Source organism: Prionailurus bengalensis, chromosome D4 (genome assembly GCF_016509475.1).
Source record: "Prionailurus bengalensis isolate Pbe53 chromosome D4, Fcat_Pben_1.1_paternal_pri, whole genome shotgun sequence".
NCBI classification, from domain to species: domain Eukaryota; kingdom Metazoa; phylum Chordata; class Mammalia; order Carnivora; family Felidae; genus Prionailurus; species Prionailurus bengalensis.
In genome coordinates, this window is record NC_057359.1 from 44,067,063 (window position 1) to 44,091,039 (window position 23,977).

General features: G+C 45.5%; 1 protein-coding gene across 1 annotated transcript in view; it reads left to right on the forward strand.

The window, feature by feature from the left end:
* The window catches only part of ACER2 (alkaline ceramidase 2), a 37,362-nt gene that overhangs the window by 5,037 nt on the left and 8,348 nt on the right, over nt 1-23,977 (forward strand). Inside the window, exons 2-5 of the mRNA XM_043567198.1 lie at nt 6,748-6,862; nt 7,604-7,745; nt 16,175-16,312; nt 23,383-23,520. Coding sequence (XP_043423133.1) covers nt 6,748-6,862; nt 7,604-7,745; nt 16,175-16,312; nt 23,383-23,520 — 533 coding nt within the window. The remainder of the gene's footprint in view (nt 1-6,747; nt 6,863-7,603; nt 7,746-16,174; nt 16,313-23,382; nt 23,521-23,977) is intronic.

Sequence of the window (23,977 nt, forward strand, 5' to 3'; positions counted from 1 at the left end):
AAAAATGGGTTTATTTCATAATAACAGAGAATTGCGATTCCGGATAAGCAAGCTATAGTAAAACCATAGGCATGTCCAACAAAGGAGAGGAATGTTATCTTATGGAGAAGGAGGAAGTTGGGAGGGGTTGTTTTGAATTAGAGAAAAGCAAGAGTTGAGGGTGATCGCTTCTCATTGGCTGAGTTGCAGGGATCATGGATTTCTTGTGGGAAATGCAATGTACATCTTTCCCCGTGGGGGCCTGTAACTGACCATCCATTTCTGTTAAAGGGTCTTCTGTTAAGGGTCTGTAGTTGACATCAAGTGGCAGGGGCTTCCCCTCCCAGCCTCCCCTTCTAGCATCCCTTCAGTGAGTTTTCCATTTATTAATTTTCACAAAAAGTGATCATGGTAAAAAAAAAAAAAAAAAAGCTCAGAGTATGCAAGTTATAGTGAAAAACAGGCTTTCTTCCATATCTTTTCAGACCTTTTCTAAGTCGCTGTACAGAACACATGTATTTGTGTGAGTATATGAACTATGTATGTATAATGTATACATACAATATCTAAGTATTTAACCCAGTTGAGATCATACTACACAGACTCCTCTTGGTGTCTTCACTTAATAGGGTCTTGGAGTTGGTCCTATATTGGCTCATATAGACTTCTTTTTTTTCTTTACAATGTCTCATCAGTATTCCACTTACTGGATTGACCATAGTTTATTTACCCAGTCTCTTTTTGATGGACAGTTTGGAAGGTCCTGTTTTATTGCTTTCCTCTTCGTTTTTGAGCAGTGATGCAATGAATGTCCTCATAGATGCATCTGGATGTGCTTTTCCCAAGTACTAATCCTCTGTGGGGAATTGCTGCATCAAGGAGAATGTTTACTTAAAGGCTGATCATTATTGCTAAATGGCCCCCCAGAGACAGTACCCTGGTTTATACTCCCAACTGACAATATTTGGGTGTACAAAGCATTTTGCCTTCAGGCTCTGCAAATCTCTGTTGCCTCAAGTCTTGTCATCATCCTGGGCTTCAGCCAAGCCCAAATATCCCTTCCAAGAACATGTCACACTCTTTCACAACCTTTTGTTGCTTGTGCATATTTTGTACTGTTTCTTCCACACACAAGTTTTATTGACTTGAGTTCCTTTTTATGTTTGAAGTTTTCAGGCTCTAGTCACATTGAAGAGAAAGACTCTAGGACTTGCCGGGTCAGAGAAAAGTAGTGTCTGCTTTTTAACCACTGGGCTTTGCTTTTGGGGACTCTATTGCTGGGCAGTGACTCGGGGGGTCAGAAGGAAATCAACTAGTGCTGAAAAGAGTCTTGAAGCAAAATATATGCCTAAGATCAGCTCATGATTGGTCACCTTTCCAAATTAGGTCTGCCAACAATGAAGATAAGGAAAGCAGTTCTCCTGATAGGCCAAAGCCCACGTCTCCTGTACCGTAGGGCAGAATTACCTAGATCCTGTATCTTTTTTTTTTTTTTTTTGATCCTGTATCTTTTTATTATTATTTATTTACTTTTTTATTATTAACACTTTTTTTTAATTTTTTTTTTTTTTTTGAGAGAGAGAAAGAGACAGACACAAGAAGGGGAGGGGCAGAGAGAGAGAGAAGGAAACACAGAATCAGAAGCACACCCCAGGCTCTGAGCTGTCAGCACAGAACCCCTCACGGGGCTCAAACTCACGAACCGTGAAATCATGACCTGAGCTGAAGTCAGACGCTTAACCAAGTGAGACACCCAGGCACCCCTGGCCTGTATCTTTTCATCCATAGATCTATTTACTGGGCAACTACTGTGTTCGTGTCACAGAGACCAGACCTGCAGACGGTCATCAGGTGGTGAAGGCCCTACCAGAGATGTGTCCAAGCTGGCAAGGGTACTATTCATATTCTGCACGGGCTTGGTATACTGTGGGGGAATCTTGCAAGAAGCCTTCTGAGTAGGGTGACCAACTTGTCCTGGTTTGTCTAGGCCTCGCTGATTTTAAAACTGAAAGCCCCATGCCCCGGGAACCCTCCTCAGCCCCAGGCAGACTGGGACAGTTGGCCCTCCGGTGGCAGGAGGGGAACAGAATGGAGGGTTTGAAATCTGCATACAGTTAAGATGCACAGACTTCTGCTCTTAGAGGGGAATGCCCCTTAGCTGTTTATGAACCTCCCGCTCAGGAAATCTTTCAGCCTGTTGCTTTGTCAGCATTTACCCTCTGCTTGGGAAAGCGCACACTCATGTGCGTCAGGAGGACACTGCCGTCTGTTCCTCCAGATTATTTTGGTGCGACACTTACGGAGGAATTCTTGGAATGAGGAAATTTCTAAGGAAATAATTAATACGTTTTAAAATTGTGGTTTCCTTTTAATCAAAAAAATCTGCTCTGCAGACATTAAGCAAACCTATTCTCCAAAGCAGTAGGCTTTAAAAAATATCACTTGGCTGAAATATTCAACTTGATTGACCCAGACAATGGTAAGGGGAAGTTCATTTCTCAGAAGAGATGGGGCCATTGCATGTGTGTTTTAACCAGGACTTGTTTGTTTTCTCTATTTCTTTAGGAGTTCCTTCCTCTTTTTGTCTTGGGGGGAGTCTCCCTCTAATTTTGCCTTTGTCTTTTCATAGATGGAGGCCTTCAAGGGGTATGGTGAAGGCCAGCAGTCACTGGTAGATCTGGGCTGGGAAGTGGCAGTAATGTGATTTGTGTGTTATTTGGGAGCGTGTATTAAGATGGGGCCTAATTAAATTGAACTCCTTAATACGTGCATTAAAAAAAATGTTTGAGGGGTGCCTGGGTGGCTCAGTCGGTTGAGTGGCTGACTTCGGCTCAGGTCATGAGCTTGCGGTTTGTGGGTTCAAGCCCTGCATAGGGCTCTGGGATGACACCTCAGAGCCTGGAGCCTGCTTCGGATTCTGTCTCTCTCCCTCTCTCTCTCCGCCCCTCCCCTGCTCACACTCTGTCTCTCAAAATAAACAAACATATAAAAAAAAAAAATGTTTGAAGTCCCATGATTTTCCTATAGGTATAATAGATGACTTCATGCCTTTGTGAGCAGTGTGTAAACACATTGAACAGTGATTAATGTGCACATGGCTGGTGGGAATGTAAATGGACAGAGCCAGTTGGGGGTAGGTTGGCAGTAGATGGTTCCACCTGGCTGAAGAGAGGGAGATTGCAAGGACTTGAGGCAATAAAGATATATTGGGATAAATGGGGTGCCTGTCTGGCTCCATCAGTAGAGCATCTGGCTCTCGATTTCAGGGTTGTGAGTTCAAGCCCCATGCTGGGTGTGAAGCTTAAAAAAAGTTACATATATATTATATATATATAATATATATGATATATATATTATATATAAAATGTATGTAATATATATTATATATAAAATATATGTAATATATAATATATATAATACATATAAAATATATGTAATATATAATAAATATAAGATATATAATACATATATAAAATATATATACTATATATATGAATATATATAATATATATGTATATAAAATATATATATATAAAATATATATATATAATACTTTTTACCCCGGGATAAAAAGCAAAATGTCTTCTATCCCCCAGCATTGTAGGAGAGGCTATAAATTGGAGCTCCTTGCACTGGGGAATGGCTAAATAAACCACTGCCATGTGCAGCATGTAGAGCAAGTGAGGTCAGTCTATCTGAACTAAGATGAAAAGGTTTGCATGGCCTGTTGTTGAACGAGAGAAGGAAGCAGAGTGAAGAAGTTATTCTATGTGATGTGTGTGTTGTCGCATAAATGCAAAGAAAACGACCTGAAGGCTGTGAATCTGAGGTCGACGGTGATCTCTAGGGAGGAGGACAGCAAGGAGACTTTAGCTTTTTTAAACAGGAGAACACATTTATGTAGAAGGAGAAAGATCAGGTTTTAAGTTACCTATGGTAGAGCAGTTCCATTTCTCCTTCTCCCCCCACCCCCTTCCTTCCTTTTGTGTTTAACAAAAGGAGAGCCACATTGAAATCATGTCCTATGTGCACAATTCAGGTACAGTTCAGAGCTTTTAGGTAACCACTGAGGAGTTAAGCCAAGGGGGTCAGAGTGTGACTAGGGGGTTGGCGGTGAAAATCAGCTCTGGGCAGTGGAAACTGCTCAGTGCTGGCCCCTGTTCTGTGGGTGACTGCCTCTTTGACCTTGGCCAGCCTGGGAGCCTTTCTGGACCCTCATGTGTTGCCCCTTGTAAAACAAGGGGCGGTCTTAAACCCTCTTATTTTAACTCTTAAAGATCTGTCATTCTTTAAACAATTCCTTAGAAGGTTGAGGGCTGTGGTCATGACAGTGAACAGCTTGCTGTGGGATAATGTACGTAGATGGTACACTGTTCCTCCTTACCTGCTTGGTGAAGGAGAGTTGGCCGTGTTTCTAAGACTGGAGACTGTACGCTAGCTGGGACATCTGAGACCATTTATTCATACTCTCACTCAGGGTCACAAGTAGCTCAGGGGCTTCCCATGTGGGATGGAGAAGATCCCCACTGGAACAGACTCACCAGGAAAAAAGTACCCTCTTCTCCAGAATGGTGCAGCCCCGCGGGGGATTTCAGTCTTAGATTTTAACCACAGGCGCCAGCCCGGCTCCCATCCCGCTGCTGATGCAGGATCTGGTTCTCCTCTCTTTACTTACTTTATTTCCCTCCTATCCGGCCTTTCTCCCTTTCTAGAAGTGGTGTCACTTCTAACCGCTCTTGCTCCCAGATGGTGACAGGGACCTGCATAGGCCACTGACGTTGTCAATCCTTACCTACACACCTCAAGTCCTGGGGTTTGCTGATGCGTTTTGATTCGTTGTGCACCAATGCAATTTCCTGGGTCTGGTAAAGCCTTTCTACCCTGGTTCCTTCAGTTCACTTCAGACACCCATCCTCTTGGTTCCCCTGTGGCCTCCTCTGACTGTTCAACATGGGTGACTGGTCTTCTGAAGGATGCCAGGCCCTTGACTTTCTGGACTTTATCTGCCCCATCCTCCTGTCTCTGAAAGTTTTTTTTCTAGTCTTTTGTGTGTGTGTGTGTGTGTGTGTGTGTGTGTGTGTGTAATCCTCCCACCCCTCCCCATTGGTGTTGCTCTTTTAGACTTAGCTGTGGTCTTCACGTTCTGCATGCTTCCTGTGCCTGCAGTCACTTATGAGTCATGATTAGAAGTGAAACTTAAAAAGCTGCATGTCCCTACCACTTGGTACCTTCTAGGATGGCCCTATTTGAAAACAAAAACAACGAGAAAATAACAAGTGTTGGCAAAGTGGTGGAGGAATTAGAGCCCTGGTATGTTGCTGGTGGGAACGTGACATGGTATAGCCACTGTGGGCCACCGTGTGGTGGTTCCTCAATCAGTCAAATATGGAATTACCATTGGATCCGGTGATGCCAGCTTGGGCTTATGCCAGAAGACAATGAGTAGTCAACAACTTGTACATGGATGTTCGTAGCAGCACCATTCATAACAACCCATTAATGAGTGAAGGATAAACAAATGGGGTATTCAGATGATGGAGTATTATTCAGCCACAAAAAGAAGAAGGAAGTACTGATACGTGCTACAACATGATGAACCTCAAACACATTATGCTAAGCAAAAGAAGCCAGACACAAGGGTCATATATTATATGATTCCACCTTTATGAAGTATCCAGAATAGGTAAATCCGTAGACACAGAAAGATTAGTGGTTGCCAGAGCCTGGGGCAGGAAGGAAGGAGGGAGTAGAAGGTGCCTGCATACTGGGTATAGGATTTCTTTTTGGGGTGATGAAAATGTTTTAGAACTAGATAGAGGTGATGGTTGTATATTATGAGGGTATTTAAGGACACTGAATTGTACACTTTATTTTTTTAAAATTTTTTTAAATGTTTGATTTATTTTTAAGACAGAGACAGAGCATGAGTGGGGAGGGGCAGAGAGAGAGGGAGACACAGAATCCGAAGCAGGCTCCAGGCTCTGAGCTGTCAGCACAGAGCCCGACGCGGGCCTCGAACTCACGAACTGTGGGATCATGACCTGAGCCGAAGTTGGACACTTAACCAACTGAGCCACCCAGGCGCTCCAAGAATTGTACACTTTAAAATAGTTAATTTTATGCTGTCTGAATTTTACCTCAATTAAAAAAAATGTGGGATAAAGGAACTGGCTATGACCACACCGCCCCCCAAAAAAAGATTAAAAATAAGTTAAAAAAAATTTTCAGGTGAGCCGGCCAGCATGATAGTCACTAGCCACTTGTGGTTGCTGAGCACATGTAATACGGCTGGGCCAGATGGAGGTTGCTGGAAGGATGACATTCATACTGGACTTCAAAGCCTTATGTGAACAAAAGAATGTAAAAGAGCTCATTAGTGATATTTCAATAGTGATTATGTGTTGAAATGATACTATTTTGAGTATATTACATTAGATAACCTATATATATTTTTAAAAGCAAATACCCCCTGGAGAGAAAAGAGGCTTCAATCCACACTAGAACCTGAAAATTTGATCTTTACCTAAGGTTTGAAGCTGCCCCTGTCATCAAAGAGATGGGAAGGAGTCCCCATGAAAGAAGTCTTAAATTTCCCTGTATCTGCAGTTAAAAAAAACCAAAAAACACAAAAAAACAAAAAACATAAGAGCTTAGACAAGAGGTATGGCCACATTCCTCCCAGTTTGCAAAGAGCATATTTGGAACACACGGCTTTATTTTTTGCCCTTTGACTTAATATTTCTTTTCATTTTACATCCCCCCCACCAGATCAGCAATGTCTTATTTTTCGTCTTACCGCCCATCTGCATGTGCTTGTTTCGTCAGTATGCAACATGCTTCAACAGTGGCATCTACCTAATATGGACTCTCTTAGTGGTAGTGGGTAAGTGGATTCATTTTCAAGCATGGGCTGAAAGGGAGGAAATGGAATTCTGCACACTTCCTGTCCTGTTTGAACATTATGTTTTGTAAACCAAAGTCACTCTGACGTCTCAGCCAACTTTTATTTTGCTTGCTTGACGCCAGAAGGAGGGCTCTTTTGAATACGGCCTTGATAACAAGGTTGACTGTAATTATCACTTAATTGCCTTCGAAGGTTTATTTATGTAATGGCTATCGGTGCTGTGCCAGTGCCATTTTCTGACAACTTCTGAAGACAATCATGTGAAATGATTGAACTCTGATGAGACTTTAGTGTAACGGATCAAAATTAAAAAAAAGAAAATTCTAGATGTTTGGAGCCTTCATTGTTCTGGGAAACACTTGTGCAATTTCCATTTCCTTCCACAGGCAGGTTGGGAATACTTAACGGTGAGAGAATGTTGGCTCGTTTACTGCCTGTTCCCATGAAGCCTTGGTGGATGAGGACAGAGTGTGTCTAATTGTGGGATTATTAAAGTTCTGATGTGCTGACACTGGGTCCTGCTTGAAATCCGCTCTCTAGGGCTTCGAGCGTGCATGCCTAGGTGGTAGGGGTTTCTGCCTTTAGCTTCTGCTTTCAGTGCGAACGTGATCTGGTGACTGGGACAGTGGTTGGTTGAAAGGGCGGTCCTTCAGCAGTGTATTGAATTTGTGAGTCTGTTCTTCTGTGGTGACCTTTGTGATTGGTTGTAATTGATTCTAGGAATTGGATCCGTCTACTTCCATGCAACCCTAAGTTTCTTGGGTCAGATGCTTGATGAACTTGCAATCCTTTGGGTTCTGATGTGTGCTCTGGCCATGTGGTTCCCCAGAAGGTATCTACCAAAGATCTTTCGGAATGACAGGTAAGCTCGTGCTAAACATTTTTGCATTCACTGCTAGGTGCGGTACCCAATATATCCACGTACGTATCAAGAAAAACAGCACACGATGTAGCCTAACTTTGTGATGAGCTTATCATATACTTATTTAATATCCACTGATTGTTTATCGTGTCAGACCATAAACAAACTGATTAAAGAGGAAATTTTAGTATACTTGAAGAATTTATATGCTAATGGGGGAAAAAGTCAAATGTCTCCCTTATAGGATATGAACAAAAGTGGAAAGATTTTCAGTGGGGGAGAAATTATGGAATGGTAGTTCAGAGACCTTTGGTTTGCTGCTAGAACATTTCCTCGAGTCCAGTCGAGTTCTACCATTTGCTAAGTTTACAGTAGAACTCCACTAAGGAATTAGTTCCTGCAGTTATAGATTCTGTAGTTGTCAAACGGTATTGGTTTATACTTCTGCTGAGATCTACACGCATGCACACACACACACACCTTTAAGCTGGAAATTCAGAATTTCAAGAGTGGATGCATTTTATTCATTAAAAAACCTTTAGTGTTCATTTTTATTTTGAGAGAGAGAAAGAAAAAAAATGAACAGGGGAGGGGCAGAGAGAGAGGGAAAAGAGAGGATCCCAAGCAGGCTCCGTTTGAACTCACGAACTGTGAGATTAGGACCTGAGCTGAAATCAAGAGTCGGACGCTTAACTGACTGAACCACCCAGGCGCCCCAAAAGATGCATTTTTGCATCTATTATGATGCTTATATGTCATCAAGTATTTTTTTGAACACTTAACTATGTAATTTTCTAGGCACTGGGCTTTGGCAGTAAACAAAACAGTAGTCTCTGCCTTCAGTGAGTTTATACTGAAGTTGAGGAGGGTACAAACCAATGAACAAACAATACAATGTTATGGTAAGTGCCATGATAAAAAGTAAAGCTGGTAAGGGGTAGTGGTGACATGGGGTGCCGATTTAGAGTTTGGTCAGGGAAAGCCTTTCTGAGGAGCTGTATGAGGTTTGTTAATATCTGAAGGAACAGAAGAGAGCCAACCTCATAACGATGAGAAGGGTTCCTAGAATATACTACCCACATATATTTCTCTGTAGGACACTGTTTTGTCACTATATATAGATGTAGTCTAAAAACATGGATATAATTAAGCAAGCTGTGTATACCCAGGGAAGAGCTCTACTGGGAAAATAAAAGAATTCCTTACGGTTTTTCTGGTACTGTGACCAGGAATAGGAATTTTATAGGTGTTAAAGATGAGGCTCTCTTCTATGGATGGAGGTGGAGGAGTGTCCATAAAACACGCTGACTGCAAAAAGCACATGGTATCCTAGTTTGAGAATGAATGAACTAATTTTTTTTTGAGTATATGTTTTTGTATATGCACAGAAATGCCTGGAAGAGGAAGACAGGCACCGATACCATTGGCTGTTCTTATTTTTTTATTTTTATTTTTTTTAATATTTATCAATCTTTGAGAGAGAGAGAGAGAGAGAGAGAGAGAGAGAGGCTGAGTGTGAGTGGGGGAGGGGCAGAAGAGAGGGAGACACAGAATGCGAAGCAGGCTCCAGGCTCCGAGCTGTCGGCACAGAGCCCGACGCGGGGCTCGAACCATGAGATCATGACCTGAGCCCAAGTCAGTTGCTTAACCGACTGAGCCACCCAGGTGCCCCACCATGGGCTACTCTTAGGAATGGGGTGGGGAGGGGAGAACCTTCACGTTTGCTTTTGATCTATACTGCTGTACAGTTTTTGTTTTTAAAGAGTGCATGTTAATTTTTAACACTGAAAATGTATTTTAAAATGAGATAGGGAGAAGACCTACTTCAAGTGAACTAGCTGTACAGTCTTCATTGTACAAGAAGGATTTGAACTAAATAGTATTTTGAGTATCATCGAGCAGCTCAGGTATCCTCAAGGTTCCTGGATCACAAAACCACGAGGGAGTGAGCCAGCTGCTTGCTAGAAGTGATAAGAAGGGCATTCCTGGTCTTGGGAGAAATACGGTCTCCTTGGCTGAGGCTTTCTCCTCAGTGGGGGAGGGAGGCTCTCATGTGTAGCAGGTTGGTTTGGGCGGTCTCAGGTTTCCAGTCTTGTGCGTGTTCCGCTTCGGTTACGGGACTGGAAAGGAAGCACTTAGAAAGCCCTGGGAGGTGGAGAAGGGGCTTCCTGACTCTGGCTGAGAAACATCATTTACTTTTGGCCTCTCCTTTGGTGTCGAAGGTGCCCACCGCTCACCTCCATCCTTGCCCTGAGCCTGGGGTGTGGGAGGTTGAGCGCTGAGGAGTCTCTTGGTTCTCAGATCTGAGCTTTCAAGTCCTGGGATCTGAGGGAGAAGCTGCGAGCATGAGAAGAATGGTTTTGTTTGTTCATGGCCCTCCGGAGGTGCCACTTGGAATTCCAAGCAACTGTTTTTATTTTTATTTATTTATTTACAAAAAAATTTTTTTAATCTTTATTTTTGAGGGAGAGAGAGACAGAGCGTGAGTGGTAGAGGGGCAGAGAGAGAGGGAGACACAGAATCGGAAGCAGGTTCCAGGCTCTGAGCTGTCAGCACAGAGCCAGATGTGGGGCTCGAACTCATGAACCACGAGATCATGACCTGAGCTGGAGTTGGACGATTAACTGACCGAGCCACCCAGGAGCCCCTCCAAGCGACAGTTTTTAATGTGCTCATGATGTGAAAAAGAAAAACTTTCTCTTTCTTGAAGGGAGAAGTGGGGAAATGTTATGAGCAGGAGAGAGGAAAATGGATGTATTTCTAGAAGCTTACCAACTTTTTAAAAAAAAAATTTTTTTTTTCCAACGTTTATTTATTTTTGGGACAGAGAGAGACAGAGCATGAACGGGGGAGGGGCAGAGAGAGAGGGAGACACAGAATCGGAAACAGGCTCCAGGCTCTGAGCCATCAGCCCAGAGCCCGACGCGGGGCTCGAACTCACGGACCGCGAGATCGTGACCTGGCTGAAGTCGGACACTCAACCGACTGCGCCACCCAGGCGCCCCAAAGCTTACCAACTTTTAACAACAAAGCCCATATCATGGGGCAGAGAAGTCAGTACCACTTAGGACCTTTTTCATCGCAACACCCTGCACGTTTTCTCTGGGAAGATGTGACCCCACTGTTTTCAGCTTGGGGAGAGTCCTTGGGGGCCCTGAGCATCCCAGATGTTTATGTCCCTGGCTTTGGGAACGCCCTGGGTTTGAATCCTAGCTTTGCTGCCTACAAGCAGTGTGACTTGTCTTGATTCTTTAGCTTTCTATTTCCTCTTTTTTAAGTTTATTTATTTATTTTGAGAGAGAAAGAGAGTGCGCACGAGCGGGGGAGGGGTAGAGAGAGGGAGGCAGAGGATCTGAAGCAGGCTCTGTGCTGAGAGCAGACAGCCTGATGCAGGGCCCGAACCCATGAACTGTGAGGTCACGACCCGAACTGAAGTCGGAAGCTTAACCAACTGAGCCACCCAGGCACCTGTTTCTTCACTTCTCAAACCAGGGAAATAATCATCGTGTGAGGGGATCCTGCAGAGCACACATGGTGAGCATACAGAGTTAGCTTTCATTACTACCAATGGCATGTGGAGATTTGTGCCGAGCATTTCTGAGATACGCACGTACATTGAAGGAGAAAGTGGGAATGAACAAAGAAGAGGGATGGTGTTAGGGGAGAATAACACGTTATAAATAAGGAGTTCAGGTCTATTCGTCCACCTTCAACTCGCCAGTGACAGGCAGAGCAAGACGACCAGACCCCTTTTTGTGAGCCTCACTGCCTGTGACATGGGGACAGGTGCAGCTCTGTGCCCAAGTGGTGGGCCAGACCAAGGACTTCACGTCAAAACCAGGGATCGTGTGGCTTCGCTGTTGAAATTTACCAGTTGACGTCTGTTTGTGATCTCGACTTTGCAGGAGTGGTTCTAAAAACATGTTAAAAGTAGTTCCAGCCTGAGATCTCTGGAGAAAGGAGAGCAACTTGTGGTGGCTAAGGGATTGTATCAGACAGGCATGGCTTTGGGTAGTAGGTTTTGTTTTTAAAGCCCTGGTACCTCAGTTTGCTCATCTGTAAAGTGGAGATAAGAAGAGTACCTACCTCATGGGGTTGGAAATGTATGGGAAAATCCTGTAAAATATACACTACAGTGTCTTGTACAGAGTAAGGACTCAGTAAATGCTAGCAGTTATTACGAATGTCTAACATTGGTAAGTATTTTGAAGGTAAGGTCTAGACCAGCAGGGAAATTAATGTTTATGATATAAACAGGAATAGTTGGCAGGTTAAAAAAAAAAAAAAAAAAGCTTTCTTTTATCTTGCCTCGAATGTCCTAAGAATCATCATATGCTCAGCTGTTGATGGTTATTAATAAATAAAACATTGAAAAAATTTTTAATTATTTATCTTTACATTTGTTTATGTTTATTTATTTATTTATTTTTTTGGGGGGGAGAAAGGCAGCGTGTGAGCAGGGGAGGGGCAGAGAGAGAGAGGGAGACACAGAATCTGGAGCAGGCTCCAGGCTCTGAGCTGTCTGTGCTCTAGCACAGAGCCCCATGCGGAGCTCGAACTCACAAACCATGAGATCTTGACCTGAACTGAAGTCAGATGCTTAACTGACTGAGCCACCCAGGTGCCCCTTACTTACTTTTGAGAGAGAGGGGGGGGGCGGGGAGCAGAGAGAGTGGGGGACACAGAATCTGAAGCAGGTTCCAGGCTTTGAGCTGTCAGCACAGAGCCCAACATGGGACTCGAACTCACGAACTGTGAGATAATGACCTGAGCCAAAGTCGGATGCTTAACCGACTGAGCCACCCAGGCACCCCGGTTATTAATCATTTTTAGACATTTTTGTTTTGAGAAAATAAACTCCAAGAACAAAGAACTATTATAGGCTAATTGTTTCCATTTCTTAAAGATTTATCCTCCTGTGATTTTTTTTTTTTTTTTTTTTTACGATTTTGCCTCCACATGATCTAGGGACAGCTCTCACTTTATAATCCAATTCAGGGGCGCCTGGGTGGCGCAGTCGGTTAAGCGTCCGACTTCAGCCAGGTCACGATCTCGCGGTCCGTGAGTTCGAGCCCCGCGTCAGGCTCTGGGCTTATGGCTCAGAGCCTGGAGCCTGTTTCCGATTCTGTGTCTCCCTCTCTCTCTGCCCCTCCCCCGTTCATGCTCTGTTTCTCTCTGTCCCAAAAATAAATAAACGTTGAAAAAAAAAATTTATAATCCAATTCAGTTTTTGAATCCTGAGTTGCATGGGTGCAGACTGGGGTCTGGCCATCCTGCTCTAGCTGGGTAACTTGTGGCCAGGGGCTTAGACTCTCTGGGTCTTGTCAGTTCCTTACTTATAAAACGACATGGGCAGACCTTCCAGGACCCACTGCTGTAGTCCTATGAATATCATGGTCTGGTTGTTCTAAATAGATCATGTTTTAGTCCTACAGGGTAGTTTAGAGCAGTAGATCTTAACCGGGGACATTTCCATCCCTTAAGAGACATCTGGGAAGTCTGTGGATATATTTTCGGTGGTTACGGTGATGGAGTTTTATCATCCATAAAATCAATTTTACTTTGGAAAAAGGGCTAAGGGTTCCTGGGTGGCTCAGTCATTTAAGCATCCAACTTCAGCTCAGGTCATGATCTCATAGTTCAAGGGTTCGAGCCTCATGTCAGGCTCTATGTGACAGCGCGAGCCTGCTTTGGATTCCGTCTCTCTCCCCCTCTCTATCCCTCCCCCTGCTCACACTCACTCTCTCTCTCTTGCCCTTTCTCAAAAATAAACATTTTTTTTTTTTTAAATGGCGGGGAGGCATTACCAAGTTTTTGCTATAGGAAAGGGGCCCAGGGTCTGATATGGTTGAAAACCACTGCTCTAATGGGTGGCTAATGATAACAGTAGCAGCTTTATTATAATATTATATTGATGGTGTTGGGCTACCAGGGTTTGATTGGGAGAATTGAAGAAGAAGGGGTGATAAGCGTTCCCTGACCTGGTGCTCCAGTTTGATCCCACAATGGGGTGGAAAGTTGAGAACAGGACCAGAGACCACAGTAGGAGTTGCCTGGTGTCACTGATAAGCTAACACCCTGTCAGACCCCGTCCCTCCTGGACATTCCCAGCTCTCTGGTACCCAGGACCTCCGGGTACCCAGCTCTCTGGTACCCAGGACCCTGACTTTGGGGTCAGCGGGACTGTCCCTGTGACTTCTGTTGACTTCTGCTGGTTACAGATTTGTATGTTCATAGGTTGTTTTGTTGGCTAAGCCACCTTGTTGAAGCGCATTCCCTCACACCCTCTGGACCGACCTGGGAGGTAGTCTGCCTATGTTCTCCTTGAAGAAAGCAAGTTTCGTCAGGTTTGCTGCCTTTGAACTGTTTGGCAGACCTCTACAGAGCAACAGCAGCCCAGATTTTCCCCGAGAGTAGATCTGATTCACAGTAACATTATTTAAAGTCTCACTTGTTCTCACATGATGGTAATGATAACAGTTAAGAGTGGATTTGATCAGCACATACCGTGCATCAGGCACTGTGTGAAGTGCCTTAATGCTCACGGGAACCCCACGGGGTAGAGACACTTGGGGCTTAGAGTGTTTCGTGACTTGTCAAAGGTCCCACGGCTAGTACGAGATGGAAGGAGAAAAAGTGACACGCATCTGTTACCTGGAACACCTGTGCTTAAATCGCTGTCGCCCTCACTAACCCACCCCTCAGCCATTGATCTAGAGAAGCGATGCAATTTAGGAATGGTGGTTTTTTTTGGTTTTTCCAATCTGAAAAGGCTGAAAGGCCTTGGTGTGGTTCATAGAATCTCAAAACCCAGTGAAAGAGTTATTGTGGGTCCATAAGAGTTATTGTGGGTGTGTGATGGGGGGAGGGGAGCTGCGGGCTGTGGTCCTCAGAGTGGAGCAGGTAGCCTTTCATCCAGTAGCAAAGGCTGCCAGCCAAGGCCAGGAGGAAAACAGGCTTCTCCTGAGAACTTGCTGCCTGGACCCTTTCCCACACATGTATTTTTTTTTTCTCTGGTTGAAGTTCAGGGCTACAATTCCTGTCCATTCCAGTCAGAAAGTTGGCCGCCCCATCAATGATTTCCTGTGCCTTGATGATAAATGGTTTTCCTCTCTAAGAGATAAATTTGTATTTTGGAGGTCTCAATGCACTTTGATTTCTTTATAATGGAATTTCATTCAAATTAGTTTCCCAACTGTGACCTGTTCCAGGGCTCGCGGCCAAAGTAAATTGTGCTAATGAGGAATAAAAGAAACTTCAGGAAAATCATGTGCTCCTAAATTTCAGTCATGGATGAGGCCTTAGGGATCATCTAGTCCAGGCTTTTCATTTTATAGATAAGGAAATGGAGTCCCAGGGAGAGGAGGAACGCGTCCGGGATCACGTCGCCAGTTCTGGCACGTTCTACTGAAAGCACCTCCACTGAAGGGAGTGAGGATGGCATTTTTCTAAGATTTGTCAGGTCAAAGACTTGTCAACACAAAATTCCAATGCATGCTAGACTGTGACTTGCCAGGAAATAAAGACACGATTAGAATTTTTTCTTAAGACTTAGTTTTGTGTGCTAGACACAGATTTTTTTTTTCTTTTAAACTAGGGAGCTTTATGGTTTGTAAGTGGTCCCTGGTTTTCTTGTAAAAGTCTTACGCATTTGCCTTGTAGAACAGGGCTTGACAAGCTGTGAGCCAAATGGGTCCACTGCCTGTTTTTGCAAATCAAGTTTTATTGGCATCCAGCCGTGCCCAATCACTTACTGTCCACAGTGGTGGACTTGAGTAGCTGCGGAGACCTTGTGACCTGCAACACCTAAAATATTTACTCTCTCACCCTTTATAGAAATTTGCTAAATGCTGCTGTAAGAGATCTGAAAACAAAGAGAAAAAGGACACTAAGAAAATAATTATCCGTATCTCACCCTCAGGGACTTACATGGATTCTCATTTCACCATTCTCCTGGCTTTTTTTTTTTAAGCTTGTTTATTCATTTTTGAGAGAGAGAGAGAGAGAGAGAGAGAGAGAGAGAGAGAGAGAGAGAGAAAGTATGAGCAGGGGAGGAGCAGAGTAAGAGGGAGAGAGAGAATCCCAAGCAGGCTGTGTGCTGTCCGCACGGAGCCCAACACAGGGCTCAGCCCCAAGAACCATGAGATCATGACTGGAGCTGAAATCAAGAGTCTGACACTCAACTGACTGAGCCACCCAGGTACCCCCTGGCTAAATATTTTGAAAATTTCTGGCTACTTCCTAAGAATAAACTCTTAGAAGTAGAATTAGTGAGCCCATGGTTGTGAGTGGGTTTTAGACTCCTGGTACCTTGCGCACGACGTCTTCTCAGCTTGCATTTCCGCCTGTGGTGCCTGTGCTTTGCCAGCATTCATCAAACAAACAAGACCTCCTTTGCTAACAGTTCGGTTTTGCTTCCATCGATTCAGGGGCAGGTTCAAGGCGGTGGTCTGTGTCCTGTCTGCGGTCACAACGTGCCTGGCGTTTGTCAAGCCCGCCATCAACAACATCTCTCTGATGACCCTGGGGGTTCCCTGCACTGTGCTCCTGGTTGCAGAGCTAAGGAGGTGGGTACCTTCATTCTTCCTGCCCACTCCTCAGGCTGCCCCTGGGGTGGGAACGTACCGGCTTCTGGGGTTTTTGTTTGTTCGTTTTTTACTGCCCTCAACTGTGGAAAAGGAATCGGACTCCTCACATAGAGTTAGTTTCTGACTATTGGATTGACAGCACATTTGATGGTTTGGTTCAAAATGTTAGCGATCTCACTTGGAGAAAGAGGGGAGCAGCTGTTTCGTGGATGCAATATATCCCAGTGATCTGAAGCTAGCTTAGCAGGAAGATCTCAGGGACCTGGTGAATGCCCAGACCAACCTGCCTAGACTTAATTCTGTACAAAGAATAGATCTGTTCCTAGGACAAGAATAAGGAGAAAAGTCCTAACGAGGCTATTGTATTCACACACAGAAGGAAAAACGAATGTCTATATATGAGGCAACATTGACTCCAGGTATAACAGTCAACGGTATGTTATTTTCCCTGAGGCTTAGTCTCTTATTTACAACCTATCAGGTAAAGCTTTTGCTATTTGCCTAAGGATTTTCCTTTGGAAAGTTGTATACTGAAGTTCAGGTTGATATCTACAAGTAGTTTAGCCTTGTGTGTACATGATTTCTTTAGCCCCCAAACACATCTAACCACTGTCCTTATTTTAATACCCTGAAAATGCAGCCTTTTCTTTGTGCCAGTGTTTAGAAATGCATTTTAATTCATGACTTTCTCATTGCTATGGATGTAGCGTGTCCTAACTGAAGTCTGGGGCCTCTCTTCCTTTGTGTGAGAGTTGCTCTGTGTAAGATGTCAGCTCTCCCTTCAGTCTTTGAGAGGAGACATACGGTTCTTCCCACTGCTCTGCCTCTGGGGGTTGCTTTGAATGTCAGCAATACCAGGCAGGGTCAAAGGTGGTTGAAGAAGTATTTTAAGACACTGGCTGGCAGAGGAAAGAAGCTGTCCCATCTTGTCTTGTTGCTTTCCTTCGGTAGCCTTGGAAGAGTGGAAGAACAAGAGACTGGCTTGAGAATGCTAATAGATTTTTGAAGCTCTTTGGGAAACACGCATGTTGTTAATAAAGAGATCTGAAATGAATTTGTAATGGTCCAGTGGTACTGGCTTATATTAGGGCTGATGTGAATACAATGTTCTGGACGTAGGTTTCTTGAGAATTCACTGCAATCTAGTTCATCTTAACTCTTGAATCTAATATGTTTTAGCCTATAATTTTGTTAAAAAGTAGCTTAAGGAAAGAGAAAATATTTTTAATTAATAATTAGGGGCGCTTGAGTGGCTCAGTCAGTTAAGTGTCTGACTTCAGCTCAGCTCATGATCTCATGGTCGTGGGTTCGAGCCCCACATCGGGCTCTGTGCTGACAGCTCAGAGCCTGGAGCCTGCTTCAGATGCTGTGTCTCCCTCTCTCTGCCCCTCCACTGCTCACATTCTGTCTCCCTCAAAAATAAATAAATATTAAAATATTTATTTTTTAAATTTTTTTTTTTTTTCAACGTTTATTTATTTTTGGGACAGAGAGAGACAGAGCATGAACGGGGGAGGGGCAGAGAGAGAGGGAGACACAGAATCTGAAACAGGCTCCAGGCTCTGAGCGGTCAGCCCAGAGCCTGACGCGGGGCTCGAACTCACAGACCGCGAGATCGTGACCTGGCTGAAGTCGGACGCTTAACCGACTGCGCCACCCAGGCGCCCCGAATATTAAAATATTTAAACAAGAGCAAATGGGGTTAGGACAAGTGGTTAGGACAGATTACTGTTTAAATAAATTCTGCTTCACAAGTGTGATCTTTAAGCAAGGAAAAATTTTCCTTTAATACTCTAATATTTGCACATAATTACAAAAGAAATAATCTGTTTCGTACTTGAGATCTTTGCCCCTGAAAAGCTAGCCATCACTGCAGCTGATTGGTCTCCATCATTGTAACAAATGGCAGCATCATGGGAAGTATCCCTCCATCCTGCCAGGGTCTGTCTTTCAGCCTAGGGATTATTCCCTTCTTTCTCTTATGCCTACTTTATTCCTGTAAATTGTCTACTGGTCCTTGATCCGCCTTTCAAAAAAAAATTTTTTTTTAGTTTTTTAATTTTATTTAAACCCAAGTTAGTTAACGCACAGTGTGATGAGGGTTTCAGAATTCAACGATTGATCACTTACAAATAATACCCAGTGCTCATCCCAACAGGTGCCCTCCTTAATGCCCATAACTCATTTAGCCCATCCCCCCTCCCAACACTCCTCTTAAAAGGTCTTTCCCTTTGGCCTGTAAAAACACTGGAGTCCCTCTTTCTTCCCTAGCAGTCAGCCTGGACTCAGTCCACGACTCTCTCCAGCCACTACCCTTTCTCTCCCTCATCTGTCACAGCCCAGCATCTTGGAAGTGTTTATTTTATATATATGTGTGTGTGTGTGTGTGTGTATATAAGTGATCTCTATGCCCAACGTGGGGCTCGAACTCAAGACCCCAAGATCCAGACTCATACATTCTACCAGCTGCGCCAGCCAGGTGCCACAGCCCAACGTCTTTAAAAGTGGCCTTCATCCGCCCAGCTCTCATTTCTTCAGCCCGCTGCAGTCTAGCTTCTGTCCCACCTTGCTACCCAAGCCCCTCTTGGCTGTGTGTCCAGTGATGATTCTTCAGCGTAACTTATATGTTCTTCCCTCAGCTATTTGCGCAGTTCACCCCCCTCGTCCTTGAAACCTTCCGAGTGCCTCTTAGGATGCCACACCCTCCTGGGATGCCACTCCCTCCACGGCTTCTTTTCAGTCTCTCGTGTAAGCTCGTTTGCTGTGCACCTTTGCGGGTAGGGGTCCCTTCAGGTGACAGCTCACCTGGGCTCTCCTCCCTCTACACTTCCCCCTGAAGGAGCTCATCCACAGCCTGCAAACATCTGCAAACAACTCCCAGCTGTGTGTCCGACCCCATCCTTCCTCCTCCCTCCACCACGGTGCATCTAGCTGCCTGTCCGACCTCTGTCCCCACCTGTCACAGCCATCTCGAGTTCAGCCAGATCGCCGATCTGCCTTTTCCAGTTCTGGCTCTCCCAACATTTCCAGCAGCAGTAAATGGCACCATTTACCCATTTGCTCAAGACAGAAGTCTGGCTTCCTTTTCCTTTCCTGAGCATCCCCTCTGATCATAGTCCTTTTTCCATTAGTTGACATTACAATTGAGATTAAAGTTCAATATCCCCAGTGTGGCCCCTTGCTTGCCTCTAATATTTTATGGATTGTTTTAGCCGACATCGCAGTTAGGATGAAGTTCAAAATCCTGATGTAGCCCCTGCCTGCTGTAGCTCTTTCCTGCATGAAGCTCCCTGCTATACTCTGCCCTCAGCCGTTTTTGACCTTCCCTATCCCCAAGGGGGCTTAGTTCTTCCTGTCCCCAGATCCTTGTTCATACTGTCCCCTTCCTTCTGACCGTTCTGTTTGGCTCACTTCTGGCTCACCTTTGACTCACCTGTTTTGGCTCAACTGTTTATACGCTGTCATAGCACCTCAGACTTCTTTCTGGCCCCCAGCCTGACTGTAATTAAAAAATTATTTGTGTTTTGTTTACGGTCTGTCCCCTCTGCTTGATGTAGGCTCCACGGGCAGGAGTGGGGCCTCTACGTTCACTGCTGTGTCTCTGTCCCCACTGGGATCCCAGCAGGGAGAGAGAAGATGGTTGTTGGCCGGCTTTGATGCAATTCCCAGACGAAGAGATGTCTTTGTTGCTCTTTGCATTTCCTTCCAGGACCTTCCCCATTGTCATTAGCAATGATCTGTAATGTGCCAGCCAAATATTTCTCCTCCCACCTCTCTCTGCTCAGAAGGAACTGGGGAAGCTTTTTGTTTCTCATTAGCCTCATTCCTAAAGCTTGTTCCTCGTCTTTCCGTATTTTCATCGTCCTTTCCGAACCTTCTCTCAGACCAGGAAGCAACAAAATTTTACTTGGGGTTATGATTGGACATTTACTGAAATTTGTGGTGGGGTCGTATTACGCAGGGACTCAGGTGCATTTAACACCTTTTAAGGTTGGCGCTTTTCTTCTGATTATTAGGAGTCAGTTAAGGAAAACTTTGAGAATAAAACAAAGGGTCAGGAAGAGAACTGTAGCTATCATCTCAGATTTTTTTTATCCTAAAATAGGGCCCTCCTTGTATCTATCACTTTTGTTCTGTTGTTTGTTTGTTTTTTTCTCCATTTAACCTCACGTTTACATTTTGATCTAAGCCCTGAGAAATGGGAATAAAACCCAAAGGAACCCAGGTTTGGACAAGACCCACGGGGAGATATGCCTGGTCAGTAGCAGGCAGCAGGACCTGTCCCTCTAGAAACAGAGGAAGGGACATCATCAGGCCACCCTGAGACCTTGACTCTGCAGTGCTTTCCCCGCATGTGACTCATCCCCTGACGTTCTGCCTCTCTTGCCACTTCAAGATGGCTCTGCTCTTCCTCTGTCTCAGCTCCTCTTTCTCTGCCTCCTCAGGTCTCAGCTTCAAGGGCACCTTCTCAGATAGACCTTCCCTGACCGCCCCTCCCCCATTACACTGTCCACATCGGGGGCACCCGCCAGTTTCCTTCCTGACACTCATCACTAGCTGACGTTGTTTTTATTGGTGTAATTATTCGTCAAATGTTCACGTAGGCACTGCCTTTCCAGCATATTGTGATGTGTTCCGGTGTGCTCCTTAAAAAAACAAAAACCTACAACTTTTGGCTTAAGTTTATTTATTTTGAGAGAGAACACACGTATGAGGGAGGGGCAGAGAGAGAGAGAGAATCCCAAGCAGGCTCCACACCAGCAGCGTGGAGCCCTATGTGGGGCTCGAACTCATGAACCCTTGAGATTATGACCTGAGCCGAAACCAAGTGTCGGACGCTGAACCGACTGAGCCACCCAGCTGCCCCCAAAGTTTCTAGGTTTAATTGAGTGTACATGGGTCCTCTTGTACCAGATTGGCCATATTTGTTGACATTTGTTTTTGTCCATTTTCACTTTAAAATGGCAAGGCAAGGGTCCTGTTCATTTTGCCTTTCGTAGTGCCTGGCATGGCTTCAGAGAATTTGGTACACAGTCAACATGGTTACTTTTTTTTTTTAATCCAGAAAAATAACCAATGTGTTCCTAAGACCGCTAGGATCTCATTAACATTTTCCTTTACTACCTTGTTTTATCTATTCATCCAGCAAGCGTTTATATCATGCCTATCCTGGGCTGGGCACTGCATACACTCGGGGCAGGTGTGGCTCCTCTCTCACTGATCTTGCAGTCTGGTTGGATACTAGACATTTGACGAATAATTACACCAATAAAAACAACGTCAGCTAGTGACGAGTGTCAGGAAGGAAACTGGCGGGTGCCCCCGATGCGGACAATGTAATGGAGGAGGGGCGGTCAGGGAAAGTCTATCCGAGAAGGTGCCCTTGAAGCCGAGACCTGAGGAGGCAGAGAAAGAGGAGCTGAGACAGAGGAGGAGCAGAGCCTCTGTGAGGGAGCAGCAGGTCTGAGTGCGCCGTTCAACAAAGCTAAGTCGGAATTGAGTCGCTCCGATCAGCGGCCTCTGTTGTCCCAAAACATGTTTTGAAAAATTTTCAAGGAATGCATTTAGCTCTACAAAAGGGTATTTCAGTTTGTTTTTTTCTGAGCAGGACTTTCTGAACGTACTGCCCATCCTGTTTTCACCGAGGCTTTTACTGATGCCTCTGCCAGGCAGCTGGGAAAGGTACCAGCAAGTGAGGCTTCGGACACTTTACTTGTTCAATAAATATGAACAAATAAACATGACCCCCTTTTCGGGTACAGATGTCACATTGGACCCTGGGACCAGGAAAGAGAGCTTGATTGACTGAGGAGTGGCCCGTGGGGGAGGGAGGGGGAAGGAGACTCTGAGGGAGGGTTTAGAAGGACCCTCAGCCACCAGCTGCCTCTGGACATTCCTCCCTAGGAACAGAAGTCACCCCCTTATGAGTGATTCGGGAACAACAAAGGAAAATAGCAGTTGAAATTTCTTTGGGCTGTTAGTATTTGTTTCCGAAAAGCATTTTGTCCTAGCGTAGGTCAGAGTTCTTTCCTTCATTCAGCAAAGAGTGGGAGCCCTCTGTGTGCCCAGTGTTGTACCAGGGGAAGACCAGCTATCAACAAATAGCTACGACATGAAGGATGCTAGAAGGCTTATAATCCCTACAGAGGACATGACAGGAGAGGAGGGGGTAATGGGGAATTGGGAGGAATCACTTAGGGGGTGGAGACAGGTGGTCCAATGGTTAAAGACAGTGATCAGGAAAGGGTTTACTGAGTGACATTTGAGCAGAGACTTGGGAGACAGTGAGCCATGTGGTTTTGTGCGAAAGAACATTCCAGGTGGCGGCAGCAGCCGATGCTGAGGTCTGGGGAACACGCCCGGGATATCTGACGAGCACAAGGATCCCCGGATGGCATGGTGGATAAGCAGAGGCAGCGAGGGGCAGAGTATGTAGGAGAGCAGGTGGAGGGCAGAGGAGAAGCCGGGACGTGTGGGGCCTTGTGGGCTTTCCCTCTGGTCGGAAAGGAAGACATGGGAGGCTTTGAACGGAGCGTGGAGAATGGACCGTGGGAATGAGGGTGGGAGGACACAGTTGCCGTAACTCAGGCAGGAGAGGACGGTGGCCTGGACTCAGGCGGGGGTGGTAGGAGAGGCCGGCTTTTGGGGGTATATTGAAGGCAGAGCTGCCGTGGGGTGTGTGGAAAGAGAACAAGGACTCCAAGACTCTTGGCCTGAGCTTCCGAAAGCATGGAAGATTCTTTGGAGCGGGCAGGGGGAGATCAGGAGTGCATTATGGACATGTTCAGTTTAGGTCCATAGCACACGTGGGTAGACGCGTCAAGGCGGTCAGGTATGTGAGTGAGTCAGGGAGAGGCCTGGATGAGACACCCTGGGGGCCATCTGTGTATGCATGGGGTCGACATCCACAAGCTTGTGGGGTGACAGTACGTTGGGCTGGACCTCCAGTGCCAAGGGCCCAGGGGGATGTGAGGAGCCCGAGGAAAGTGGCCAGCGAGCTGGGTGGCAGCCAAGTCTGATGGCGACCTGCTTTCTGGATCCCTGTGCAGGTGCGACAACGTGCGTGTATTTAAGCTGGGCCTCTTCTCCGGCCTCTGGTGGACCCTCGCGCTCTTCTGCTGGATCAGTGACCGAGCCTTCTGTGAGCTGTTGTCGTCCTTCCACTTCCCCTACCTGCACTGCGTGTGGTAAGCCCCAGCGACCCCGACCCCACGGGGATCTGTGCTTGTTGTCAGGCATCATTCTCCCTGCAGGGTGCGCAGGTGTGTGAGGGGACAGCACAGGCTGAGCGCCTTTCTCCTCACAGAGACCGTCAGGAAAGTGTGCTCAAAGGCGGAAGGGGCTCCAGGGAGCAGGCTTCGCCAGAACTAAAAGACCTAATTGTGCGTGTTTCAAGTCTGCGGTCTCTTACCTTTAGCTCCATTACTAAAGCATAAAGGAGCTTGAAAACCGAATCTGTAACCTGAGCTGTAGCTAGATCTCTAGGGAGGGGGGTGGGGGTGGGGGGTAAGGCTTGGGACAGATAGGATGTGGGGCCTGGGATGCCCAGGTGACAGCATCACAGGTCATCTAGGGACAGTCTCAGCCACTCCCTTTCCAGACAGAGACGGATGCCCAGAAGGGGAAAGCGAACTAATGCTTCAC